The 14,364-nt window shown below is 51.5% G+C and overlaps 1 protein-coding gene across 2 annotated transcripts in view; it reads right to left on the bottom strand.

Moving 5' to 3' along the window:
* The window catches only part of ZFPM1 (zinc finger protein, FOG family member 1), a 77,068-nt gene that overhangs the window by 30,475 nt on the left and 32,229 nt on the right, over window positions 1-14,364 (bottom strand). Inside the window, exons 2-3 of one of the 2 annotated variants that reach the window (XM_077309901.1) lie at window positions 4,287-4,418; window positions 1,016-1,111 (exon numbers count right to left, since the gene is read on the bottom strand). In XM_077309901.1, the coding sequence (XP_077166016.1) occupies window positions 1,016-1,111; window positions 4,287-4,418 (228 nt within the window). The remainder of the gene's footprint in view (window positions 1-1,015; window positions 1,112-4,286; window positions 4,419-14,364) is intronic. The other variant, XM_077309902.1, reaches the window with a different exon arrangement.

Here is a 14,364-nt window from a genome sequence, read left to right as displayed (position 1 = left end):
TTTCACCGAGTGCTTCAGTGGCACAAAGTCCAGTGTGAGATGCAGACAGGTGACAAGGAGAATCTTGCCTGGGAGAAACAGATGTTCCTAAAGTTGCCATCTGCACAGGCCACAATGACCTTGTGGTCCTGAACCTGTTGGCTTTCGGGACCCATTTGGGAACCAAGCTGTCGCTCACTGTGTTCTCAGAGGTGCTAATCAGGCTGCCAACCTCCAGGTAGGGTTTGGAGCTCTACTGGAATTATCACTGACCTCCAGTCGAAAGAGATCACTTCCCTTGAAAAACATCTCCAGCTGCACCAGGCCTCTATGCTATTATACTCTGCTGAGGCCCTCCCCCTCCCCAAACCCCTCCCTCCCCCCAGCATCTCCCCCCAGCATCTCCCAACCAGCGGATGACAACCCTAGATGCAAACTGACTGCTGAAGACAGCCTTTCCTCATCCTAAAATCAAAAGGCAGTCTTCATTTCAGTTAAATGACAGGCCCTCTCTCATCCCCAGAAGAGCCAAGTGCGAATCCAGTGGTATTTTTAAGACTAATGAGGTTTAACTCTGGGTATCAGCTTCCATGTACGCACACAAAAGCGTCTCTCTGGAAGTAAACTTTGTTGGTCTTCAAGGTGTTCCTGGACCCAAATTTTGTTCTACTGATTCAGACAAACATGGCGAACGACCTGATTCGATTCTCCGAAGAAGCCACTGTCTTCCTGGAGAATCCACTGAGAAGGGTCAATCAGTGGAATTTAAAAAAAAGATATTTCTCTGGCTGATCACCCTTGTTTCTAGCAATCACAAGGGCCCAAGTTCACAGGATCAGGGTGTTGCCAGTGTGAGGCTGCCCAGACCTCAGCCGTGTAGTCTAGCAACTGAATATCCTACTAAACTCTGCTAGTTTTCTTTCTATTAAAAGGCAGTCAAGCCCTGAGCAAGGAATCTGGTTACCCCTCAAGAGGGTTTGGATGGGCCTGGTGGAAAGGCAGACTGCAGACACGAGATGTGGGAGGGTGAATTTACCTGGCCCGTTCCATGGGCTCTTCTCCTGGGGCTCCTCCAGAGTTTCTTGCTTATCAGGCTCCTTTGGACTGGCTGAATTCTCTTTGGGCTCTGCCTCTGAAATACAAAGAGCAAAATGGCACCAATGTCCTTGGAGAAAATTGGCAGTTGGGGTCACAGGGACCATCAGCCAGCTGCCTGGCTTAATCCTGCAGGCCTCTGTCCAGACTTACAGTGCTGAATGTCCCCCTTTCTGAGCCCTCCTCTGGCATTTAGAAAACTAGGATCTCAGGGGGGAAAGACTAGATAACATTTCTACCAACATGCCTGTTATTTGCATGCAGGGGAGTATTCACCCACGGGAGCCTCAATCTCAGATAGCTAGATTCGAGTCCAATCACACCTCAGAGGACAACAAAGAATTTCTGGGTAGAAGCTTTCAAGTGTAAAAGCTCTACTCCGACAGATCTACAACCTCTCCAGATGTATGTGAGAACAAGCCCTAAGGGGGCAGGTGGCAGAGCCTCTCCTTGGCAGGCAGAAGGTCCCCGGTTCAATCCCCAGCACCTCCAGATAAAAGGACCAAGCAGGAGAGGATGGGAAAGGCCTCTGCCTGGGACCCAGGAGAGTGACTGATGTTGATGGACCAAGGGTCTGGTTTCCTGTTAGGCAGCTTTCACATGCCATGAACGTGGGTGGGTGGAAACTCAATGAAAATGTCAATGCTGTGTGTGGCAGAGAGGTGAAAAAAGGCAAACTCTGTGCTGGGCGTTCTTAGGAAAGGTCGGAATAAAACTGTCAATATTGTCATACCCTCGCACAGATCTATGGCTCAGCTTCTTTTGGAATGCTATGTACAGCTGTGGTTTCCATGTATCAAAAAAGATAACGCAGAGCTGGAAGAAGTGCAGGATGGGGCCACCAAGGTGAGTGAGGGGTTAGGACCCCCTTTCCCAAGAGGTTTTCCAGTTTAGAAATTAAATCCTGGAATTCACCATTGAAAGAGGTAGCAGGGGCCACAAAGTACCTGGAGGTGACAGCCATGATGACGAAGGGAAACGTCCAGAACTAGGAGCAGTTACCCTTTGCACACCATTGCTAGGAAGGAGCAGTTCTCTTAGAGCTCTCTCAGTCTCACCTACCTCACAGGGTGTCTGTTGTGGGGAGAAGAAGGGGAAAACGGGGTATAAAAACCCCCAGCTCTTCTTCTTCTCTTTTATAAACTCATGTCCCATCGTTTCTCTCCACAAGGGAACTCAAGACAGTTCACAAAATCCAGCTGAGGGGTGAGACAAATTATAGATGTTATATGCATTTGCATAATTATTCAGCCTCTGGTAGCAGCCGGGAGCAACAAACAGCACCGTGGCGGCTTGGATTTCGGCCATGACCTATCAGACTTATTGTCTCAGCCAGTGAGGGTCGGAAACTTGCGCAGGGAGTAGGTGCTAAACATCCCGGGTGCTCCAGGCTTGCTCGGCGCATATGCGGCCGCCCAGGGCACACGTCGGACCAAGAGAGGCTGTGGCTTATGACATCAGACGCCGGCAACTGCGCATCGGCAACCCAGGAGGCTGAGCCGCTCCCCCTCCCCGCAGGCCTCCAGCCGGGTTCCTGGGGCTGCTCCCTCTCTCCGTGGAGTCCTCCTCGCAGCAACTTGGACAGCAATTATTTTCCCCATTAGGGGCCATTTGAGATGTGGCCGATAAGCCTATCTGCATAAGACAGCGTGAAAGATCAGTGCCCAAAGTGCATGTTTGCATTTCACATCCAGGCTCGATAAACGGCCGCAGAAAGAGCAGCCCGGCCGAATCGATGGGCACCGTAAAGGGCGCCCCCAGGGTGACGTCACCGGCCAATGGCGATTATTAATACAGGTGATAAGGGAGGGGGTGATGATTAACATCAAATAAATCAATCGCCGGGGATAAAAGTCCCATTATTTTTGGCTATAAATCAAAGTGGCTGGCATATTGATTGTTATCCATCGCGCTGAAAGCTTCTGCGATTCGCCAAAGGAGCTGCAGTTATTGCAGCCGGGAGCGTTATCGGGCGCTATCGCCGCCTTCTTCTTCTTTTTTTATCGCAGCACGCTCATGCCAGGTGCAGCACTCAGCTGGAGTCTTTAGAGTTCTTCACCCCCCACCCCCAGACCAGCCCCCCCCCCCATCCTGCCCAAGGCTTTCACAGTAAGCTCCAAAATCAGATAAAGGGACTTGCAGACCAGGGAGGGGGGAGGGAGGGTCAAAGTCTGATGTCAAACAAGCCGTTGGCCTTTTTATTAACCTGGTTCCCTTATCCCACCCCCAAAACATGCCCTACGCACACCTAACTGGACCGCCTCTGAATTAGTATTTATTATTTATTGTATGGCACAGTGGCACACAGGAAGCATATTGTTGTATGTAAAAAAATGTACCCGATAAAGACAATGCTTATGCAGACCAATTGGGCAATCCCCCAAAATGCTGCTATCTAAATTTTCAATCCACTCAATTGCAGCTGGGGAGGGCACAAAGAGCTCTGTCACATCTCCCCGAGAAGCACGATGCTCGTGTTCCTGTAACAGAGGGAAAACTGCACCACCATCGCGTTTGGGACCTGGTATTTAGCTCCATACAGCTCTCACCACTGCCAAGGCCTGGCCTATTAGCTGCCTTCTCCACTTTACATGGCAAGTCAAACCCCGCAGACATTGGTGGAACTGATTTCGTCCTACTTTGTAACTGTCCATTCCCTAGGGCAGGGTTAGTCAAACTGTGGCCGTCCAGATGTCTGTGGACTACAATTCCCATGAGCCCCTGCCAGCATTTGCTGGCAGGGGCTCATGGGAATTGTAGTCCATGGACGTCTGGACGGCCGCAGTTTGACTACCCCTGCCCTAGATGGAGATTCTGCCAGTTGGTTCTTCGCGAAGGGGGAACAATCCACATGTGAGCACACAATTCAGCTGCCGTGAATAAATTCGGTGTCTGCATTTCTCACCACTGTACTTGAAAAATGGCTTCTTTCAGCTTCCTTTTTAGCTTTTGTGAATTTAAGGGGGGTTTATGGGTTTTTATGCTGTATTTTATTGGTTTTATATGTTGTGAACTGCCCCGAGACAATCTGTCGTGAGGCGCATTATAGAAATGTGAATATAAATAAATAAGAAAGAAAGAAAGAAATGGCCCTTCCCTCCTTACAGAATAATGGTGGCAACTTTTTACTTTTCCTGCTGCAGAAGCCAGGGGACAGGGAGCAGGTCAGGTCCTTTTCGCTCATGGCTCTGTGCCGACGAAGCCGGACTTACCGTCGCTGCAGGGGGAACTGGACGAATCCCCCTCCACGGAGCCCTCGTGGTCCGAGGCACCGGCCTCTCTCTCCAGGGGGCTGCTGTCCTCCCGGGGCGCTTCGTCTCCCTCCTCCATCTCACCAAAGGTGCCTGCAAGCACAAAGGACAAAAGTGGCATTAAGAGGAGTCCTCTGACCTGCATCCCCAAATGATACACGTCCTACAGATAAAGAGTGAATGCCGCTCGGGACTCACACCCTGGCTGCTCACAGTCCCTTTGGGCAACCCTGGCTCTCTCCGGCTTTATTTCAATGTGATTCTGGCGGGGCGTAAACCCTGCCCTGAGGGACTCTGCATTGCCCGGCATCTTCTTCCGCCAGGACTACTCTCCAGGAATGAGGGGGTTCTGTGCCTGGGAGGGGGCAGAGCCTGCGCTCCTAGTCCCAGCTTAAACTGCCCCCAGACCTGCCTGCTAACGTGGGGGGTGACGGCCCTTCTGGTGACGTGGCAGGGAGCGTGGCCACCCGCCACACTTCTGGGGCTCCTGCAAGCCTGAAAAATTATTTCAGGGGTCAGGAGGTGAGAAAAGGATGTTCTACAACACGGGCATCCCCCCCCCATGCCTTTTTTCCTAAACTGAAAAATTCAACAGTCACACATTCAGAATGCCGAGGTCTTTTTGGAAAAGGGGCACCAGCCCGTCTTCATACTCCTGCAGGCGCATTTGTGTTCTCTTTCACTTGCTAAGATATTTTCAAAAATTGTTATCGTGTTTTGCATCCACCCTGCTTTGTCAAGTTTGCTCGATACCCATCTTAATTCAGCTTCTGGCTTTAAATACGAGCTGCCAGAGACAACGCAGACAAGCCTGACGGTCCAACCAGTGACAAAGTCTCTTGAAGGTCTGGTTTGTCTAACTTTGCGACTGGGGTAGCATCTTCCCACATGCATGCACAGTTCGTGGGCCGTTTACACTCCCGAAGCACATGCCGCCATGCTGCAGGTGGATTTGACGCCTCAGAAAGCGCCCCGGGGCAGGATCATCCACCCACAGAGCCAGGCCGCTCACCCGACGTGACACAGAGCCACACCACGCGGGAATGAGGCAACCCACACGGAAACTGATCTCCAGTTCACGTACACCAATCAACGCCACTGCATAAAATCTGCTCCGGGGTTCTCAAGGGGGCTCAGCCACAGGAGTATCCACAACCCCTTTCACCCTCTGAACTCCTTTCGTAATTCTCGCGCAATCACAAGATGGCTGCCACAGGAGCTGGCCTTCGGTGATCACCAAGGCGGCCGAGCCGAGCCAAGCCGCACATCCCCTACTCAGACTGGCAGCCGCTCCCCAGGGTCCCAGGCCGAAGTCTCTCCCATCCCCTCCTGCCTGCTCCATTTCAAGGGGAGATGCTGCCGGGGATTGAACCGGGGACCTTCTGCTTCCAAGCAGAGGCTGCATCATGGAGCCATCGTTCTCCTCTCAGGGGCAGAATTGTCTGCCACTAGCAGGCATCCCAGACACTCTGGGTGACACGCAGGAAACAGCTGCCAACTCACAGTGGCACGGAGCTTCCTTTCCCGCTACCCTCTTGCTCTGGCTTGTTCTTTCTCAAAACACGCACACGCGTGCGCGCCGCCCTCTCCACTGTTTTTATAAGCTTTGATGGGAACACCATTTACAGATTATTGGAGAAAAATATATCAAAGTCTACAAACGGCTTCTTGCCTTGTAAACACACAGATCTCCCCCCACCCCACCAAACGCAGAGATCTTTCAGGAGAGATATGGAGGGGGGGGGGGGAGGCACGCAGCAGGTTGTATAAAGCGCCAGAAAAGGAAGGAAAGGCAACCGTCCCCACGGATCCCTTGTTCGGGAGCAGGGGTCCTGGGAGAACGTCCCTTCCGAGCGCTTCCAGATCAGGCCCAGTTCAGACTCACACGCTTGGACCTTGCGGGTGCAAACAAGGGAAGTCAAACTGCAGCAGCAGCAGAAGAGCTGGTTTTCACTACCCCAAAGTGTCTCAAAGCGGCTCACATTTGCCTTCCCTTCCTCTCCCCACAACAGACACCCTGTGAGGCTGGTGGGGCTGAGAGAGCTCTGAGAGAACTGAGACTGGCCCAAGGCCACCCAGCTGGATGCATGTGGAGGAGGGGCGGGGGATCAAACCCAGTTCTCCAGATTGGAGGCTGCTGCTCTTGACCACGACACCAGGCTGGCTCTCGAAAGAAAGCCCCAGGGGAGCCCAGTAAGATAACTCCCCCCGCCCCAATTCTCTCTGGGACATCTGCGCGGTGTTCCCTTTATCGGAATCCCACCGTCATCCTTGGCTTTCCAGCCCCTAAGTGGTAGGGAAACGAAGCCCCGGTGTAAATGCCAAGTGATGTCCCTGAAGCCATTGGGGTATTCCCGGGCCCCTTCCCCACAAATGCTCCAAAGCGCCCCCTTTCATGGCTGAGCCCCCCCCCCCCAGGGGTGCTGCGGCCTCTGGCCTCCCCTGCCCGGGTGAGGATGGGGAGGGGTTCACCGAGGGAAGAGGAGGGGAGGGGGTTAACTTTATCAGAACCCGAGAGCCGCGAAGCCGTGAAAGAAAAAATTAGCCTAACGATGTTTCATTTACAGCGAGAGAAACGATTTGTTAGCCAGCGATTGTTTCTGAATATTATCAGAGCCTTTTTAATTGTGCTGGAACTGAAATTAGTAGAATTAGAATAAATTGCCTTCCCTTCTCCGGCAGGGTCTTTATTCACGCTCATTGTTGTCTGCTTTGTATAGATTATGGCGCCTTTGTTCTCCCAGCGTAAATATACATGCCTGGAGTCAGAGAGAGAGACTGAGGTCTGGAGGAGCGCACAGCATGTGCCATCCCCCGCCCCCCCCCCGTCTCAGTTGTGCTTTTCCAGGGCAAAGGTGGGCAGCATGCCACGTGCCACGGAGGTCACCCATGTCAAAGTCTTGTATTTTGAGGCCCGTGTGTCTGTAGAGTCACCGCATCAAGAGCTGGGCCACACGCACTCTTTGCACACTGAGAAGACCGTTCTGCGTTCCCATCTGGTACACGGCACCACATCCCACACTCTGAAGAATTCAGCTGTCGTTCCTTTTTGTTTTTAAAGAAGCACCAAGGCCCTAGCCCACATGACGGAACAGGCAAAGCCTGAAAGCCATGGGGAAAAGGGTTTGGTGGAATTCTGGAACCCAGAGCTGGGGACCCAGATTTCCAGAGCGGAGGCACCTATGCAATTATTTTTTTTTTAATACCACAGACCCCCAAGCAGCCAAACAGGTGACTTGTCTCACCATGGCCTCTCAAGGTCTCCTTCTTGTCTCCATCCAGCTGGCAGGGCCAGTTCCAGGGTTTGAGGGATTCAGGGCAGAGAATCCCCAGAATGCCCTCCCCTATTTGACCCACTGCCAAACCCCTCCTGCTTCCCACCTGGCCAGCCTGTGAGCTCTCCCGCTGCCTGCAGCACTGAAGATGGCGGGAGCGTGGCAGAGCGCAAGCAAAGCAGGGAGTCAACAGAAGAGGGCCCTGCCATGCCCACCTCAGGGTATGTTGGTGTGGGCCCTGCTGGCAGGCACTCACAAGCCCAGAGTCTAAATCTGGAGCCGTCACCGTGAGTGACCCTCAGCCCTGAGAAGGAGGAAAGCTCCGATCACACTGGTTCGAGGACTGAGTCACTGGGGGTGGGTGGGGTCCCAATCCTGTCCAGGAAGGTCTCCAACAGTCCCAGAGTATGCAGAGGAGAACATAATGTTCCAGTTGCAAAGCGCAGGCTTGCCTCCAAAGAAGTGTGCAGAATTGCTAGCCAGTTGGCTATTTCGGAGGGAGTCGCTCGGAGATCGGTGGCAGGCCTCTGGCTGGCGGTGTGCCTTCTCCTCTCCCCACAACTTTTAAAAATGCAATTGTCTCAAAAGCAGGGATGCCTGCAGGAACGCTGGCAGAGGCACACGGGGCCAACAGCGGCCGGTGTCTCTGTGCCAAGCTGTGTGGGTTAAAAAGCTGGGCTGCTGGGTTTTTTAAAAGGCATTTTGGGGGGGGGGGGGGAGTAAGGAGAAAGCTGGGCTGGAGCGGGCAGGCTGGGGGGGGGCAGAGAGAGAGCCGCCACGGCTGCGGGTGGAGCGGAGCGTCATTTCTGTGGGATTGCTGGAAGCCTTAAGGAGTTATCACGTCCCGCAGGCTCCCTCAGTCAGCCTGATCTGTCTATTCTTCATTAAGCAAATACGCCGAAATGGAAATGAAAACATAATAGCTATTTGATTTTCGGCGAGATATTTTGCATATTGGTTCAGTGCTGATAGGGGAATTTCATCAACTCCCTTTTTTCATGCTTTAAAAACTGAATTACTGAAGGCTGGCTTTACAGAGAGGGGATGAGCCCGGAACACGTTCAGTTCCAAGATACTCCGCTTAGACGATTAACTGGACTCCTTCTCCCCCCCCCATCCCCCCCCCTTTTGATAACAAGGAAGGATTTCTTTTTTAAATTACAGCGATTGTAAAGAAGAACTTGCATTAATCTGAGATGATGCGACAAAGTTCACTGTGCAGATGCTAACTGGCTTTTCTGCCCCCCTTCAAAGCCCCTTCCCATTAACCCAGGGGGGAAGGAAAAGAGCGGGTGGGGCACAGATTGGGGAGGGGTCCAGCGAGTTGGTGGAAGCCACAGGCGAGCAAGCGGCTTGGATCATTTCCTGCAAAAGCCTCAATGCAGGCATTATGAATGCGCAACAATCATGTGACACCCCCCCCCCTTTCAGGGATTTGCAAAATAATTTTTTTTGGGGGGGGAATAAAACTGGAACAAGGAATTTTCCTTCGGGAATAGCCATGATGGGACGGAGCAATGAGCCACTGGATGCAGCAGTCCTGCATGGGAAAGCCAGCCAAAATATCGACCTCCAGAGCTGAGCAATCTGCTTTTTCAATGGTCAAGACTGCTGCTGGTCTAGCCCAGAGTTGCCCTCCCTGACTGACAGGTACAGTCTTCCTTAGCTCTCGCTGGCCAAAATCCTGCGGTGGAGATGCTAACGGCCGGAGACTGTCCATCAGTAAACCCCATCAGCTGCTTCCAGTCCCTCCACTCCAAAGGGTGTGTGTGTGTGGGGGGGGGGCAAGGGGTTTATTACAAACAGGTAAAAACCGGGGGAATGTTAATCGCCAGATGTCCAGTTAGTTCCTCTCCAGGCCTGAAGCACCGGTTCAAAAAAACCGGGCACATTTTTTTTCCAACTTTGTCGCATGCAGTGATTAGCTTGTGATGCAGACCGACCAGCTGCGCCTTGCATCCTAGTAGGAAGCCTGCAGAACCTCTGGGGTCCAATTAATCCGGGCAGCAGCTTCCTGCCACCCTTTAGGTATATGTCATGGGAACTGTGAGACCATAAGGGTGGGGAAGATGACAGAAGATGCGGCAGAGCAGGGAGTGGAAGAGCCACCCTTTATCTTCCCCCAAAGTGATTAAATAGAAAATGGCAAAAGATAATTGTGAATGGCTGGGCGACACTGTAAAAGTAGGGGCAACGGGGATTGCTCTGGCTGCGAATGTGTCTCCGCCCCCCGACTACTGAGCCAGTTTCCCAAAGTGTGGCTGTCCACACCTGGATACGTGGTTGTCCACACCAAGAGGCCAGAAAGTATTTTCACAAAGTTGCTGTTTATCGTTTGGTGCAACCAGGCTGTGTCGGGTCTGAGCTCCAGGGAGTGCCTGGATGGGTAGGTGACCCACAGGTGCTCTCCTGGCTTGCAAAGCAGACCTCCAGAAAGAAACATGCAAACGCTAGCACATCCTGAAGAGGATGGCCTTTGTCTAGGGCAGTTCCTGTTATTCTCAGATTAACAGCCACCCGCCCCCACCCGTTTCTAGAAGAGAGAGAAAGCAGGGTATAAAGAATTCCAAGTCTGAAAGGCACAATGCAAATCATTCACAATTACTTATGCCCACTCTATTTGCATAAGCTTTGCTGCTTTTTTTGGCCAGGAAATTATACACAAAAATTTCCTGTCATGAAAAGAAAAACATGAGAATTGGGAAGCAGGCTGGGAGTGTAACAGATGGAGAACTCAGGCAGAACAGAATCAAAAAGATGAAATTCGTAGCTATTCTGGAAGGACAACGAGACGGCCAGCCTGGAGCCCAACCCTAAATCTATAAGAAGAAACAGCTGTCATGATTTTTACAGAAGAAAGTATGAGCTTTTTGTACCCCATGATGTCTAGAAGTGCGTTCTCTTTTTAAGAAACTGAAACATCGATTTTTATTTTTGCAGACAGGGCCATGCTGTGCAGCTTCTAGATACGTGCACAGGGAAAGGACGTGCCCAAATTTGCAAATGCTGCCAATCTAATCCAGCCTTGAATTTTGCCATAATCACTTTTTAGACTCTTAAAGGCCGTTTGGATCACCAGCCCCATGCAGGGTGTGTTTTGGACAAAGAGAGAGAGAGAGAGAGACAGTGAAGGTGCAACATCGTTTAAATTGTGGGCTGACAGTCAATTTGTTCAAGCCGAGGGCAGCAGGGAGGAACCTTTGAAATAACCACTCTGAGCTGACTGGAGGATTCCTGCATGCTCCCCAGCTACCCTGTGCGATTAATTAGCACCTTCCAAAGCCTTGAATTCCACACCAGGTGCTCCAGGGGACAGGGCAGGCAGGTGGGATACCTGTGCCTGTAACAAAGATCCTGCTGCTCTTTTGTACCCTTACCTAGGGCGGAAGACCCTATGCTGCGCTGGAGACAGGAATGTCAGCACCCAAAAAGAATCTTCAGGTTCATTAGCAAGGATTAGTTAGGCCTTCAAGTTCTTCTGTGGCACTGCTGCACTTTCAACCAGCTGGGCATTCCGCACCTTTTAAAGAAAGCTTATGGGTAAAGTAAGGACCCCCTGCAATACAGAAGTCTCTGCACTAGAATAATTCCCTTCATAAATGAAAGTCTGTGGTTTTACCTTTGTGAGGGCCGTTTCTAATTCGGCACATCCAATAAGACGGCTTTGCATGGGTCAGCTGCTTCTCTTTTTTTAACTTTTTATCCTGTTTGCTTTGCCTATCCCTAACAGAAAAATCAATCAATAGTCATATGAAACTGACCCAAAAGCAACTCAGATTTTTAAAAAAGAAACCCGCAATCCAACAAATGCTTAACAGTCACAAAAATTTTCCTTTCCCTAAAGGAAATGTCACTGAACAGCATCCCCCCCTCCCCAATTGCCCTTCTTATTACCCTTTGAAGAAGATGTATTAGAAGGGAGTGGGCAGAAGGGGTCAACCATCTCAACACCATCACTGGACAAGCCCACATTCACTTAAGGTCCATTTTTTAAAAAATCAATATTTCTATATTCCTGCAGGGCCAAATATTTCCAATGCGGACTCCCACCTGGAAGCCACCTGGAAGCTCATTTTCAAAGCCAAAGCAGTAACACAAAAGACACTGTCAGTCGTGTGACAAAAGGGCCATGGGTGGACATGACTCCCACTGTGAAGTAAGATCCCAAGTTAGCACTCTCTCCCCCCATGGGGTCCCCACGGGCTTAGAACCACCCCTCACCTGGGATTTTCAACCCAGTCACGTGACAAGGCCAAAGAACACGGGAAGCAAAGGAGGCAGACATACCAAGCATTCTTGTTGGGCTTCTGTTTGCTCCTTTGCTACGCCCTGTCTCTGCTGGTTTTCCCAACTATCAGTTCAGTGCGTTTCCCTAGCCCCATGCGATGCTCCTAGTATTGCAGCTAGTCATCTTCTCTCTCAGCCTGGATCCCCCCCAACAGCCGCATGGGGATCCCACGGTTCACACACCTGGTCTGGTGTAAGGATACTGAAATGGAACCCCTGGAATGTCCCTGGGTTTATCAAGGTCAGCACTGTCTGCTCTGACCCCAAAGCCACAGGAAGAGAAAAGCCTCTTGCCATCGACCCCCTGCGGCACAAGACAACAGGTGGGGTATAAATTAAAATAATAGTCATAGTAATATTATAATAAATATTATAATATTATAATAAAGAGCACAGAGCACAGCTGAGCCCCAGGCACAGCACGGGCCTGCCTGGACAACACCCAAACCCTAGGCCACCCGGCCCGACTTAAACAGACGAGACAGGCTCGGTGTTCAGACGTGCCTTGTGAGCTGAAATTCAAAGGCAACAGGGCAGAGGTCAATCCAGAGGTCCTGCTGGCAAGGATGAGAAAACTGCCTTGCTAGGAACACCGTGGGGACGTTGGCTGCTCTCTGCCCCTCTATTCCGAAAGGTGGACGACATGCCTTCCGCCTCCAGCTGGGGTGCTGAGGAAGGGCCCCAAAGGAGCACCCACGGCAACTGGCACCAGCCAAGTGCCCTTATAAAGTGGGAGGAGCTAGGCTGGGCTCCTGATGGCCTGTACAGATTAAACAGAGCTCCCACGTGAAATGAAATGTGGTGGTACTATTAAGTCATCTATAACCTCCCTCCCTGAGATTCTGTGGCCAGCTCTGCCACCTGAGGCCAGCCATTTTATGCTTTGTGCCGGAATTCCAAAATCTTAATCTGTATTCCGCCCCATCCCTGTTAGCTCAGGATGGTTAACAACATTTTAATTTTAAAACAATACATAGTAAGCATGAGCGATAAAGCAGCACATCCATCATAAAAACGTGGTAATGGCACATAAGAAGCAATGGTGCTGCTTATCATTCAAGACGTCCCAAGTATTGTCCAATAGGTGCTCGCAAAAGATGTTCAACCATGCTTCAAAAACCATGAAGCGGTCCTGAGCGGGGAAGGAATCCCACCTCCCCAGGACAAACGCACTGTCGTTTTAAGAACTGGAAAAATGCAACCCCCCCTGAAACATAAACGCTTCCTCTAGAGGAGATGTCCAGACCCAAGGCAGCCAATACTGTTACTACACACAGGCTGTCCTTTGCCCCCATATTCTGAGAGATCCTTGGGAGAGGACGGTGCCAAACTAGCTTGCAATTATGCCTCTTCAGTAAGTCCCCAAGATGGTCACGGAAATGCTCTTCCGTGAAGAAGGCTAGCATGCGGGGCGCTTTGGACAGAGAGGCACAGGGAATGCGGGGGCTAGCGCCAAACACCATGAGACGTGTAATTATTTGATCGTTTCGCTCAAATTAAACTTCCTTCAGTACCTGAACAATAAACCTTTTCTTGATCTTTCTCATTTATCTAGTAAATTAAAAAAGAATATGGTGAGACACAGAGAGAGAGAGCAAAAAGAGAGAGATGATTTCCCCCCTCCCTGCCTCCCTCCCTCCCTGCCTCCCTCCCCTCTGCCAAGAGAGAGACCCTGGACAATCCACAAGCAGGCATGTAGACAAGAGAGAAGTGATAAGAAGGAGCGATAAGAGATAGAAAATAGCAACAGATTCAAACTTTCCCACCAGCCTGGAGATCAGGGGAGGGAGGGAGGGATTCGGCTGAGCAAGGGACGCTTGCCCTCCCCCCTCGCCCCCCTCCCACCGTGTGCCCCACCCTCTGGGTACCTGTCAAGCCGAGGAGTGAGGCAGGGAGGAAAGGGGAGAGCAGAAGTTGGGCAGGCTCCTGCTTCAAACGAAAATCCACCTGGCTATTTTGAGCGACTGAGATGGCAGAGCCGGGGGGGGGGAGCAAAAAGGGGGGTTGAAGTTTCCCCTGAAGCTGCCTTATGGGGCCTGTTTCAACGCACCCCCCCCCCCCTTATTATTGCAAGGAGGCCTTCCTCCCCAAAATCCTGCTACTCTCTGGCGAGGAGGACATGTGGAACATAAACACGCTTCTACTGTGAAGCAAAGATAGCAGGAAAGCAGAGAGACACCCACCCAGAAGAGATAAAACGACGTCTCGGGAAGAAGGCTCTGCACCCCTGCAGTCCGCCCGCCGAGGTCATTCCCACCAGACAATGAGGCCTTTTGGAGAGACAAGCGGCTTCAGCCCGGAAGGCGCAGGAGGCAGAGAAAAGGCACAGTGTTGTCTAGGAGGGTCAGGCAGCACAGTCTGGATAGGCCTGGGTTCAAATCCTTGCTCCGTCATTGGCAGGCAACTCTGTGGGGGAGTTTCTCCCTCTCTCTCATGCAGAGGACGGCATTGGAGAGGGGAAGCCGGAGGGACGGACC

This window comes from Paroedura picta, chromosome 14 (genome assembly GCF_049243985.1).
Source record: "Paroedura picta isolate Pp20150507F chromosome 14, Ppicta_v3.0, whole genome shotgun sequence".
NCBI lineage: Eukaryota > Metazoa > Chordata > Lepidosauria > Squamata > Gekkonidae > Paroedura > Paroedura picta.
This window is presented reverse-complemented; position numbering and strand designations above follow the sequence as displayed.